Genomic DNA, 13,467 nt, shown 5'->3' with positions numbered 1-13,467 from the left:
TTCATTTCAAATCCATTGTGGCGGTGTATAGAGCCAAAAAGATTAGAATTGCGTCTATGTCCCAATATTTATGGACCTGACTGTATCACCTTCACAGGAATTGTTTTATCAGGCACTTACCTTTTTTCCGCCGGGTAAGAAGGCATTAGGTGGAGGGAACACTTAATCACTTGAATGGTTTGTTATTGGACTCTTCACCCATATTTTTGTTATTATCACCCTAACTTTTAAGGAATTTATTTTTTATGTATCACTTGTTTGATTCACATCAAGGTTGAATTTTATGGGACTTTTTGTTCACTGTTCAACTTCATATTTGGAAATCATTTTGGTTTTTTGTCACTGTCACATTATATATATGTATATTGTGTATAGATATATTTTGGGTAAATCTCACAACCTATTGAAAAGCGCACCATCACATTTAAACATAATCATTTTTTCATATTCTGGTTGCAGCCTTTTACACAATCAGCGCACCCTTTTCTTTCCCAATAAATATATAAATAAAGTACTTATTCACATAAAGGTGTTATTATTAACCTGTGTATGGTATATCTTGCTCAAAATTATATCATAATCAAAAAATCAAATCAATATGTGACTTGTGTATAACAAATTATTGTGCTAATTACATAAATCCATAAATATAAATATCAAGTGCTTGAATTGTTACTAAATTAGGTAGATATGTGCAATTATCCGATTCTATATAAAGTGCGGGTGCATATAAGTGTAAACAAATAAATTGGTGTATTCCAGTGCGGGCTTTATAAATCTATATTAGTCCAATAAATAAACGTCTTGTAGTGTCTGATTCTTAAGTGATTATTTCCCAGTGCTTCCTTATTGTTTCGATCGCTTTCTAAATTGCTCCACCTCAGGGACTCATGAGTGAGACGTTCTTCAGTGGTGCCACTTCTAGGTGCTCACCTTAATTATATTAATAATACGCATGTATTATTATTGCCAGGGTGGATATGGCTCCTTCACTCCTGTCTTAGCGTAGTAACGCTTTCTCTCCACAAGGGGGCCTCCACTCCTGCCTCAGCTTGGTATCGCTCTATCTCCTTAGGGGGGGCTGTAGGTTCTCCCGGGGTTACACGGGGTAATTAGTTCCTCTGGTCTTTGCATCTGTTGATCCACTCCTCCATGAAGTTTCTTCTCCTAGGGTGACAACACTTATATGTATGTCTATACAGCAGCAGTGTTTTCACGCTAATACGCACATTCTCATTGCAGAGTACAAGAAGCTCCCCCACAGCAGTGTTTTCATGCTAATCATTAGAATGATTAGACAGCATGGTTATTGCACAGGTGTGCATTAGGCTGGCCACAATAAAAGGCCACTCTAAAATGTGCAGTTTTACTGTATTGGGGAGGGGGGGTCTGAAAACCAGTCAGTATCTGGTGTGACCACCATTTGCCTCACGCAACGCAGTGCAACACATCTCCTTTGCATAGAGTTGATCAGGTTGTTGATTGTGGCCTGTGAAAAGTTGGTCCAGTCCTCTTCAATGGCTGTGCGAAGTTGCTGGATATTGGCAGGACCTGGAACACGCTGTCATATACACCGATCTAGAGCATCCCAAACATGCTCAATAGGTGAAATGTCCGGTGAGTATGCTGGCCATGCAAGAACTGAGATGTTTTCAGCTTCCAGGAATTATGTACAGATCCTTGCAACATGGGGCCATGAATTATCATGCTGCAACATGAGGTGATGGTCGTGGATGAAAGACACAACAATGAGCCTCAGGATCTCATCACAGGATCTCTGTGCATTCAAAATGCCATCAATAAAATGCACCTGTGTTCATTGTCCATAACCTACGCCTGCCCATACCATAACCGCACCGCCACCATGGGCCACTCCATCCACAATGTTGACATCAGCAAACCGCTTACCCACACAACGCCATACACGCTGTCTGCAACATATGAGGATATGAAAGTGGGTAGTATGTGCAAGAAAGGTATGCAAAGGATATGACAGCATGTAGAACATGCAGAAGATGAGTGCAGAGAGTATGAAAAAGGGCAGTAAGTTCAGGAGAGGACTGCAGAAGATATAACATTGAGTAAAATGATCTAGAGGTAAATAACTGTGACAATGAGTAGCAATTTCAGGAGAGAATGGTGGAGGGTATGAGAGCAGAAAGAACATGCAAGAGAGTAGTGTGGAGGGTATTACAGTGTGAAATATGGGCAAAAAAAGGAGTGCAATCTTTGTGGTGCGGGCTAGAAATGGGAGATATGTGGTACAGATGTGTACTTACATGAAGTGTACATTGTAGGCAGGCTTGGTGATAATAAGCTTTTCTACAGTGACAGCTGCTGTCAATGGGGGGTTCGAAGGCCAGGAATAAATGTGTGCAAAGGGAGTGTGGTGACTGGGAAGGGGTGCACGCTGGGGGAAATGGCTAGGTCAGAATGGCGATGGGTTGTGGAGCAATTTGTATCAGGGGTGAATGTGTTTTTATTTAGTGGGAGGTCCACGGGGATAAATGTTTCCAGTCCCATGAGCATTGGGAGGTAGAGCACTGCTACTTTTCTACTTTGGCAAGGGGGTAATGTCTGTCAGTGGCTAGAGCTCATGGGAAGAGATGTCTGTCAGCCAGGTGGGGTCCATGGAAGAGATGTCTATCAGGCAGGTGGAATCTATGGGAAGGGATGTCTGTCACCCTGATAGGGTCCATGGGAAGAGATATCTGTCAGGCAGGTGGGGTCCTTGGGAAGAGATGTCTGTCAGGCAGGTGGGGTCCATAGAAGAGATGTCTGTCACCCCGGTGGGCACCATGGGAAGAGATGTCTCTCACGATGGTGGGGTCCATAGGTAGAGATGTCTGTTAGCCAGGTGAGATCAGTGGAAAGAGAATTCTGTCAACCACGTGAGTTTCATGGGAAGAGATGTCTCTCAGCCAGGTAAAGTCCATGGGAAGGAGGCTGCAGGAGCAGGGACACACAGTAGCCTGTGGGTAGAGCTAATAGCACATCAGGGGTTATCTGTTTGAACCTGAAGAGACAGGGCCCCAAGCTGTGCCAGCAGATCAGTGCAGATACAGCAGGACAACAGTGGATTCACTGGGTAAGTGAGTATGGGGATCCAGACCAACGGTGCATTACAGGCAAGAGGGGATAGAGAAAAAAGAGGGGGAATGACGTTCCTCTTTATTGAGAAAGGTATATCTGCATTTATTGATGTTCTTCTATGTGCGACTGTGTATGTTGGGAGCTCGAATAGAGAATAGCATGGCTCTGGTGACCTAATTAGCGCAAAGTATAACATATAATGTATATATTGTTGTAGAGTAGAAATATTTTATGGTTGGTGCACTGCTATGTTAGTATGGGGGAACATCAACAGGTGCAATATTAAGCAGTGTTCTGATGACAGCGGTTTCACTAGCACTTCTCTGGTTTAAGAGGACAACATGTTTTTCCTTACTAATACTAATGCATGAAAAGTCTTCAGCAAAATAAAGCAATGTTAAAGTGAAGGGCATGCTTTTTATGCTCCTGAATTTGAAAAGTTTTTTTTTCAATAGCTTTCAGTTCTGTACCCTGTATTCTTTTCACTACAGGGACACAACACACTGAATATGTGAAATTCTTATGAGCAGTCTACTAGTGATGCATTTATTTCTTACTCTAACCTACAACATTTAATTTTGAGTGACAGCCAAATGAGCTAATAAAAATAAACAAGCCTCTATTCTTACTTGGGATATGCTATTCGAGACATATGATGAAGTATTGCTGCACTTAATATATTCACACCTCATTCTTCTGAACAGATTAAGTCAAACATTTACCTCCTCTTTGAGCTCCTAATAACAAAAAACAAAGTTGAAATTCACTGTGTAACCACTGCCTGCTCATTTGCCAACCTTTGGAACAATGGAAATTATGTTTGGCATTGGATAATTGAATGAAATTCTCATTTGGCCTTTAGTATGACCATACATAGTGGTTTTCTAATACTCATACAGGGAATAAGCATATGAATTAGCAGTAATTGCGTTTTATTTAGCGTGACTCTTCATTTTTAGCCATTTTCAGGCAAGTACTCACAGGACATATAATGAGGTACTAGGGACCTATGATCAGATGATTTCTTATGACTATAACAGTTCAGCTCCAGGGGTGTTTAGTGCTGTAAATGCTCTCAATCTTTCTGCACAGAAGGTCCATTATTTCCATACCTTTGTTGTGGTGATAGGTACTTACATCTGTTTTGCTAGTTGATTAGTCACCGTAATGTAGTTCAGAACACTTAAAGTGTATGTAAAGTCGAAATATGTTTTTTAAATAGCAAACATGTTATACTTACCTGCTCTATGTTTAATAGTAGTGCACAGAGCGGCTTTGAACCTTCATATTGTGGTCTCCCACCTGCACTTTTGGCTCCTCTTCTCTATGCTCCCCCATAAACATAAAAAGGCACTTCCTATGAGGCCACACATGTAGGCTCAATCCCAAGCCATGCTGCTTGCATCCAAAGACATAGACAATGAGGCTTGGCCCTGCCCCCCCCCCCTCACTGAATTTGACTGACAGCAGCAGGAGTCAATTGCTCCCGCTGCTGCCTTTCAGTCCTTATGTGAAGGGGGGGGGGGGAGAGAACACTGTGGCCGGGCACAACCTTGGATTAAGTGAACACTCAGGTACAGTATCTCACAAAAGTGAGTACACCCCCACATTTTTGTAAATATTTTATTATATCTTTTCATGTGACAACACTGAAGAAATTGCACTTTTCCACAATGTAAAGTAGTGAGTGTACAGCTTGTATAATAGTGTAAATGTGTTGTCCCCTTAAAATAACTCAACACACAGCCATTAATATCTAAACCGCAGGCAACAAAAGCGAGTACAACCCTAAGTGGAAATGTACATATTGGGCCCAAAGTGTCAATATTTTGTGTCCCCTCCATTATTTTCCAGCACTGCCTAACCCTCTTGGGCATGGAGTTCACCAGAGCTTCACAGGTTTCCACTGGAGTCCTCTTCCACTTCTCCATGATGACATCACGAAGCTGGTGGATGTTAGAAACCTTGTGCTCCTCCACCTTCTTTTTGAGGATGCCCCACAGATGCTCAATAGGGTTTAGGTCTGGAGACATGCTTGGCCAGTCCATCACCTTTACCCTCAGCATCTTTAGCAAGGCAGTGGTCGCCTTGGAGGTGTGTTTGGGGTCGTTATCATGTTGGAATACTGCCTTGCGGCCCAGTCTCTGAATGGAGGGGATAATGCTCTGCTTCAGTATGTCACAGTACACGTTGGCATTCATGGTTCCCTCAATAAACTGTAGCTCCTCAGTATCGGCAGCAGTCATGCAGCCCCAGACCATGACACTCCCACCACCATGCTTGACTGTAGGCAAGACAATTGTCTTTGTACTCCTTACTTGGTTGTCACCACACACGCTTGACACTATCTGAACCAAATACGTTTATCTTAGTCTCATCAGACTACAGGATATGATTCCAGTAATCCATGTCCCTAGTCTTGTTGCCTTCAGCAAACTGTTTGCAGGCTTTTTTGTGCATCATCTTTAGAGACGACAGCCATGCAGACCAATTTGATGCAGTGGGTGGCGTATGGCTTGAGCACTGTCAGGCTGCCCCCCCACCCCTTCAACCTCTGCAGCAATGCTGGCAGCACTCATATGTCTATTTACCAAAGACAACCTCTGGATATGACACTGAGCACGTGCACTCAACCTCCTTGGTCGACCATCGCAAGGCCTGTTCTGAGTTGAACCTGTCCTGGTAAACCACTGTATGGTCTTGGCCACCATGCTGAAGCTCAGTTTCAGGGTCTTGGCAAACACCAAATTTACCACACCTGTTCCCCATTCACACCGGAAACCTTGTAATACTAATGAGTCTCATGACACCTGGGGAGGGAAATGGCTAACTGGGCCCAATTTGGATATTTTCACTTAGGGATGTACTCGCTTTTGTTGCCAGTGGACTAGACAATAATGTCTGTATGTTGAGTTATTTTGAGGGGACAGCAAATTTACACTTTTATACAAGCTGTACACTCACTACTTTGTAGCATAGTGCCATTTCTTCAGTGTTGTCACATGAAAAGATATAATAAAATATTTACAAAAATGTGGGGGTGTACTCATTTTTACCCTGATGCAGGGAATGTGTAGTGTGCCCCTTTACATTGGTGATCAATGATCCCTCTTACATTGGTTGTCAGTGTGCCCTCTTGGGACTTGCTCACACGGATGGCCGGAGGGGGGTGAGTAAAAGCATGCAGTTGAGTCGTGGTTCTCCTGCTTTTGACTGCCAACCAGAACAAGGAGATGAAGCTGCTCAGGGCTGTACAAGTGCCATGGCTGCGATATTTGCTTTGCAGCTGTGGCAAAAATTAAAATGCCATTTTTCATTCAGTGGGTGGTACCACTTCTAAACACAACCTTTTTTAGTGAAGAGGCCTAGGCTCTACCACAAACATTACAATGTGCTCCACCACAAACATTACAGGATTCTCCACCACAAACATTACAGTATGTCCTATTACAAATATTACAGTATGATCCACCACAAATATTGCAGTATGATCCACCACAAACATTACAGTATGATCTACCATAAACACTGTATTATGATCCACCACTATCACAATCCACAGCATACTTACATTTTTATTTGGCAGTGACCAGGCAGGCTGGTGTGGAGTACAGCTAAAGAAAGTGCCTGTTTTGCCTGCTTGAGTAAGCACATGTGCACGTAGGAGCAGGCATGGGGGCACCACTCATATCAGGAGCTGGGTCTGCCTGCAGTCAATATGACAGACAGGAGACCCAGGCTGCAAACTGTGAACCACTTTCCTGAGGAGCACAGGGTGGCTGCTAATGCGAGTGCTATGGGGGTGCTTTGGGAATCTTTGGGAGTGCTAAAGCACACCTTAGCACCCCCCTGGTGCCACCCCTGAACAGATGCCCTCACATAGCTCATCTGCATTCAAGATGCAAAATCCATGGTTGACTCAGTGACTGAAAGCAGGCCATAATGCAGCAAAGCAATTCCAAACAATACCATTTTTACCACCAAGTTTCACATTTGGTATGATATTCTAATCCTGAAATGCTGTCTATGGTTTGTGCCAAACATGAACAGTGACGAAAATTATTTAATTCCCTGCATGTTTTGCAAGTTTGCCCACACACAAAGAAATGAAGGGTCTATAATTTTATCATAGGTGTATTTTAAGTGATAGAGACAGAATATCAACCAAAAATATTTGATGCCCAAGAAAAACATGACTTAGTAGTTGGCGGAGAAACCCTTGTTGGCAAGCACAGAGGTAAGATGTTTTTTGTAGTTGGTAACCGGGTTGGACACATCTCAGGAGGGATTTTGGTCCATTCTTCTATACAGATCTTCTCTAAATTCTTAAGGTTTCTTGGCTGTCCATTGGCAACTCAAAGTTTTGGCTCTCTTCATAAATTTTCTATAGGATTAAAGTTTGGAGACTGACTAGACCACTCCATAACCCTAATGTGCTTCTTCTTGAGCCACTCCTTTGTTGCCTTGGCGGTATGTTTTGAGTCATTGTCTTGCTGGAAGATCCATCCATGACCCATCTTCAGTGTTCTGGCTGAGGGAAGAAGGTTCTCATCCAAGATTTTACAATACATGGCCCCGTCTGTTGGTCCCTCAATGCAGCAAAGTCGGCCTGTACCTTTAATAGAGAAACAGCCCCAAAACATTAGGGTACATTCTTAGGGTCATAGTCACCATTTTTCTTCCTCCAAACACAGCAAGTCCCCCTCTTCAAGAAGGCACATGTACAGTCATGCCAGTGAACATCTAAATGATTCAGAGAAGGATTGTGAGAAAGTGTTGTGGTCAGATGGGACCAAAATTGAGCTCTTTGGCATTAACTAAATTCACTGTGTTTGGAGGAAGAAAAATTATGATTTTGACCCTAAGAACCCCATCACTATAGTCAAACATAGAGGTGGAAACATGATGCTTTGGGGCTGTTTGTCTGCTAAAGGTACAGGCCGACTTTGCAGCATTGAGGGGCCAATGGATGGGGCCATGTATTGTAAAATCTTGGATGAGAACCTTCTTCCCTCAGCCAGAACACTGAAGATGGGTCGTGGATGGGTCTTCCAGCATGACAATTACCCAAAACATACCGCCAAGGCAACAAAAGGAGTGGCTTAAGAGGAAGCACATTAAGTTCATGGAGTGGCCCAGTCAGTCTCCAGACCTTAATCCTATAGAAAATGTATGGAGGGAGCTGAAACTTCGAGTTGCCAAGAGACAGCCAAGAAACCGTAAGGATTTAGAGAAGATCTGTAGAGAAAAGTGGACCAAAATCCCTCCTGAGATGTGCACAAACCTGGTCACAAACTACAAGAAACATCTTACCCTTGTTGGCTAGCAAACCTGTGCTTGCCAACAAGGGTTTCTCCACCAGGTAGTATGTCATGTTTTTTATGGGGATCAAATACTTATTTTCTCACTGAACTGCAACTTAAATTATAGCATTTGTATCATGTGTTTTTCTGGATTTTCGGTTGTTCTTCTGTCTCTATCATTCAAAATACACCTATGTTAAAAATGATAGACCGTTTATTTCTTTGTAAGTGGGTACACTTAAAAATTCTGCAGGGGATCAAATAAGTATTTTCCCCACTGTATAATGTTACTGTTGTCAAACAGGCTAGCTTAAATTCAAAATTCATCAGTCCGCAGTACATTATGCCTTAATGCCTGGTCTTTGCTTTTATGTTCAATGGTGAGCTGATTTTCCTGGCACACCTCCCATATAGATTAAATTTGTGCAGGCTCTTTTTGATTGTAGATGCATGCACTTTAACACCAACTATAGCAAGAGTTAGCTGCAGAATCTGAAAATACCTTTCGGGTTCATGGAAACTTCTTTTAATAGCAAATGGTAATCTCTTTGGTTGAATTTGCTGGGTCAGCTATTTCTGCAAAAATAAGCAGTTGCTTGAAATCATTGCTACTTGTATATTATTTTCCTTACAGTGAAATAATTGATTTTAAACAATTTGGCAATCTTTTAAAATCCTTTTTGCAACCTTTTTAAATCCCTTGTCTAACTCATAAGCACCCAGAAGCTTGTACTGATCATTGGTTAAAAGCCTGGCATGATAACAGTACACATATGAGTAGAAAAGTGAACCCCAGGTTCTAGATGTCAGAGTGTTTAAATAAGCAGCATTCGTCCTCCACGCCTCTGGCCGTGTATCAAAGCCGCGAGGATGTCGACTGACGAAACTAGTAGGGCGGGGTTAAGACGCTGAACACCACCGCACAGGTCTGACTCACACTCGCGGCTTTGATACATGGCTGGAGGCGTGAAGGACGAATGCTTTTAACCCCCAGTGTTGGGTAGACACTGGAGTGTAACGTTTGTGTTTTATTAAACAAGTGAAGTTTTATACGGAATTGAACTATATGGATTCTCCTTTTTTTTTAAATCACTACCCTTACTTATCTCTGCGAGAATGCCTGTATGGAAATATGGGAATGATCATTCTTTGGAATAAGAACCAACCTGCTGGGAATTTTATACAAAAATGCGCATTTGCTGGTTTTATAATTTGACCAGCTACCCCATCTGGTGAGTCAGTTTGGGGGATACGGCGGAAGGATCATGTTGGGTGTTTTGCACATTTCTTTCACAGAAGAAATTGTACTACGTGATAGACACTTTTTTGCCCTTTTTAATATTCACTTTGGACTTTAAGGAAGATTGAATATTGTTTTAAAAAAATGTTTCTTTTTAAAATTATTGTTTTATTTTTATGTGGTTTTTGAAATTGCACATGTATAATATGAATTTACTGATGAATTAATAAGGCATTTTTTTATATACATATATTTTTATTTGTTCTGATTGCACCTCACAGATATGTTTGGAATTAATATTTTTGCATTAGCACTTTTTAAAGTTATGATTAGGTATTTTTTAAATTTTTATTTTTATTCATTTTGATTGGACTGCACAGACTTTGTTGCACTAGCACTTTTTGAAAAAAGCTACAATTTTCTGTCTTGCACTGTTTTTGGATATGAGTGTTGAAAAAGATTTATGATGCGCTGTGATGCACTAGCACTTTAGATGAAAGGATAATATTATCCACCTGGTGAGGGGAGTACAAACTTGCGATGATATATTTTCATCTACTTTTGATGTGGGATCACCTGCAGTTAATTAGCAGCAATTCGTCCTGACTCCTTTTTTGTGTTTTTTGACCATTGATTACCTGGGCACCTGATCCTTTTTTTTGCTTAATTATGGTAAACAGGGCAAAGAGAGAGGGGGAATCTCCCTAATGGGGGCACAGACAGAATTAAACACCGACAAGGGTTCTAATTCCTCTCCGCGCTATCTAAAACCAAAATAAAAGTATTGCCTTTGGTTATTCGCGTGACGCCCGACACCAACGGCGGACGCGGCGGCTATCTTTCTGGTTATCAAGCTAGCTGCCTTATCTTATGGAGAGCTGTTTTCATCTGATTCTTTTGTAAGTTGCTACATTATTTTAATAAAATACTTGTGATACGTAATGCACCATAAGGAGTCTTTCCCTCTTTATTTGATCTGAGGTCTAGTACTGTTGTTATCGGGCTATTGACCAAGGACCTTGAGGGGGACTGTTTGTGGACTCTCCTGGAGATATGAGTTTGTGCATCTGACTGACCTTTGTAATGAGGGTCGGTCCTATCTGGTAAGAGGCTCTGACACTTGGGTGCTGTTGTTGGTGGTGGTCCCTGGATGAAACACTACTGTCAAGATATGTTGATCACTGGTCTCTGTACTCACCCCTGTTTGCGGACTCTATATGTCATCTGTATAAGCGCTACACCTATTGTTTGCTATTCTTTAAGCTGCCTCAGTGACTCCCAAGGGAGTGATAATTAGTAGCCAAAGTTTGGATTGTTATAGTAATGCATTTTGTGGTCCCACACTTGTGTGTGCAACCAGACCAGGCTGTTAAATAAAGCCTAAGCTGACCATACACTTCGCACAGTTTTCAGTTAATTTTAATAACTTGGGAGTCCCTGGGAATTGCTCTGCAATTTCAACAAAAGATGGAATTGAAAGTTTAATCGCTCTACAAATTTGCCACACATAGGCAATATGGTATGAGAGTTTCTGGACTATCACATGGATGTTTTGAAAGTTACTGTTTAATGGTATCACCCTAAGGCTACGTTCACATGTAGGCATTTTGGGGGCTTTTTTCTGCTCTAGGATCAGCTCTCAAAACGCCCAACAAGACAAATCCTATTCATTTCAATGGCCCCTGTTCACATCTGAGCGTTTTGACACCGTTAGCAAAACGCCCAACGCTCAAAAAAGTACATGAGCTTCTTTTTGGGCAGATTACAGGCGTTTTCCATTGGTCTCTAGTCAATCTAAAAACGCCTGCACAAAAAACGCCTGTAAAACGCCCATAAAAACGCCTGAAAAAACGCCCATAAAAATGCCTGTAATAGCAATGCCAAGATGTGAACGTGGCCTTAAAAAAACAAAACAAAAAACATGAGGCCCATTTCACTGTCAGTTTTTCGGGCGTACCTGATCAGACACTCCATGCACCCCTATGGGGCAGCAGGTGTCAGCGGTGACATGTCTGCTGACACCCGCTGCTATCCGATCCTGTCTGTGAAATTTAGACGGATGGTAACCCTATTTTCCATCCGTCTGGAGGATCGGAATCGGATGAATCAGGCGGTCCATTTTTATGCGATCTTCCATAGAGGAGAGGGCTCTGACAAGTCCGTCTCTGCACAGTGTGTGGAGACGGACCTGTCATCCGCCTGCTCAGTGGGGATCAGCAGGACGATCCCCACTGAGCAAAACTGAGTCAGCAGGGTTGAAAGCCCTTGTGAAAGGACCCTAAATGTTCTTGTTAAGTCTGTAGCTGTTAAGAATCTTTAGGATGGTTCCTCCTCATGTGAGATTGTTACCTTGCCTTACATATGGAACATCCCTCTTCAGGTCACAACGTGAAAAAAAAAAATTACAGTTGATACAACTTGCTAATACTTTCAACAAGGATTGGCTAAACTTATATCTTGTTCTCTCTTTTTTATTGCAGGAAGAAACAGACAACATTTCCTGCCAGGAACAAATTAATCGATCCATTTATTGGGCGGATGGCTTTGTGTTTGTCTTTTCAATCACAGACTATAATAGCTACCGTATGATTAGGCCTTTGTACCAGCACTTAAGGAAAATCCACCCAAACACCAAAATTCCACTTCTTCTGGTAGGAAATAAAGCCGATCTTTTAAGAGCCCGACAAGTAGAATCTGATGAAGGTCTTCAGCTTGCTAATGAACTGTCTGGAACATATGCTGAAGTATCTGCTAGAGAAAACTATGAAGGGGTATATGGAGCTTTCTACCAGCTGTGTCAGGAGGTTGGAAAGATGATCTTCAGCTGCAATGGGGAAAAGAGAAGAGGACTTCATCTTGTGCGCCCCAGGTCTCCTAACATGCAAGACCTGAAAAGACGTTTTAAACAGGTGTTGTCTTCCAAAGTGAAGTCCACTACCACCCTTTGACCTCTTCTGGTTTTGCAAGAGTGGTTTGGATCTAAAAGAGGCTGTCACAAAGGAAAATACTTATCTCAGAGGCCACCTATTGCAGCATCCATTCATGGACATGGATCACAAATTTGTTTCAGTGTAGTGACTAGATGCACAGTGCCTGAGAACATGGATGCTTTCATTAGAAGCTTTTGAGAAGGGTATTTTATATAGTCTTTATATTTTATTTGCCTACATTTAAAACATTTGGTTATTCTTTAAATGTTTATTGGCCCAAATTGTGCTGGTACCAATTTGGCCAAATTGCATATATACAGGTATCTAATGGCAATAATGCCTGTTTGCAACTTCTTCTGACTTTTGTCATGGCTGGATCTTCACTGTCTAGAAGACAAAAAACCTTGTCAAACTCAATGGAGCTATCAAAATTTTAAAGGAGGTTCTACCAACAAGGATGTGGCTGATATTCTAATTTCACTGGCAGAATGATGAGTAATAGCAAGCGTGTCGGGTTGTTTACATGCATATCCACACTCAGGATAAGAACTTTAGTATGTCAGTATCTCCAAGTATAAGATCTTTCAATGGCTTTGACCAAATACTGTCTAATGAATGTGGGTGGTTCATAGGCTGCTATGTTGGTCTGGCCTCTGTTATTCAATGCTTTTATTATTTGACCTTTTTTAAAAACTATCAAAAAAATGTTTAAGACTGTGGATGCATAACTATTCACAATTTCAATAAGGCTTTACTAAAACAGCAGGACCATTTATGAAATAGAGAGTAATGCATGGATTTACAAAGGTAAAAAATTAAATCAGTTGCCAGTAATATATTTTTTTGTTCTATGACATTGTAGATTTGACACAGTGCAACTTTTTCCTATACAACTGTGCTG

General features: G+C 41.6%; 1 protein-coding gene across 1 annotated transcript in view; it reads left to right on the top strand.

Annotated features, from left to right (window-relative positions):
- LOC309560944 (ras-like protein family member 11A-like) overlaps positions 1–13,185 on the top strand; it is a 113,672-nt gene extending 100,487 nt beyond the window's left edge. The window contains exon 4 of the mRNA XM_082264642.1: positions 12,117–13,185. Coding sequence (XP_082120768.1) covers positions 12,117–12,584 — 468 coding nt within the window. The 3' untranslated portion in view covers positions 12,585–13,185. The remainder of the gene's footprint in view (positions 1–12,116) is intronic.
- The last annotated feature ends 282 nt before the right edge of the window (positions 13,186–13,467 follow it).

This window comes from Pelophylax lessonae (assembly GCF_965119305.1).
Source record: "Pelophylax lessonae genome assembly, chromosome: 7".
Taxonomy (NCBI): domain Eukaryota; kingdom Metazoa; phylum Chordata; class Amphibia; order Anura; family Ranidae; genus Pelophylax; species Pelophylax lessonae.
The sequence above is the reverse complement of the archived record's forward strand: the minus strand, read 5'-3'. Positions and strand labels throughout refer to the sequence as shown.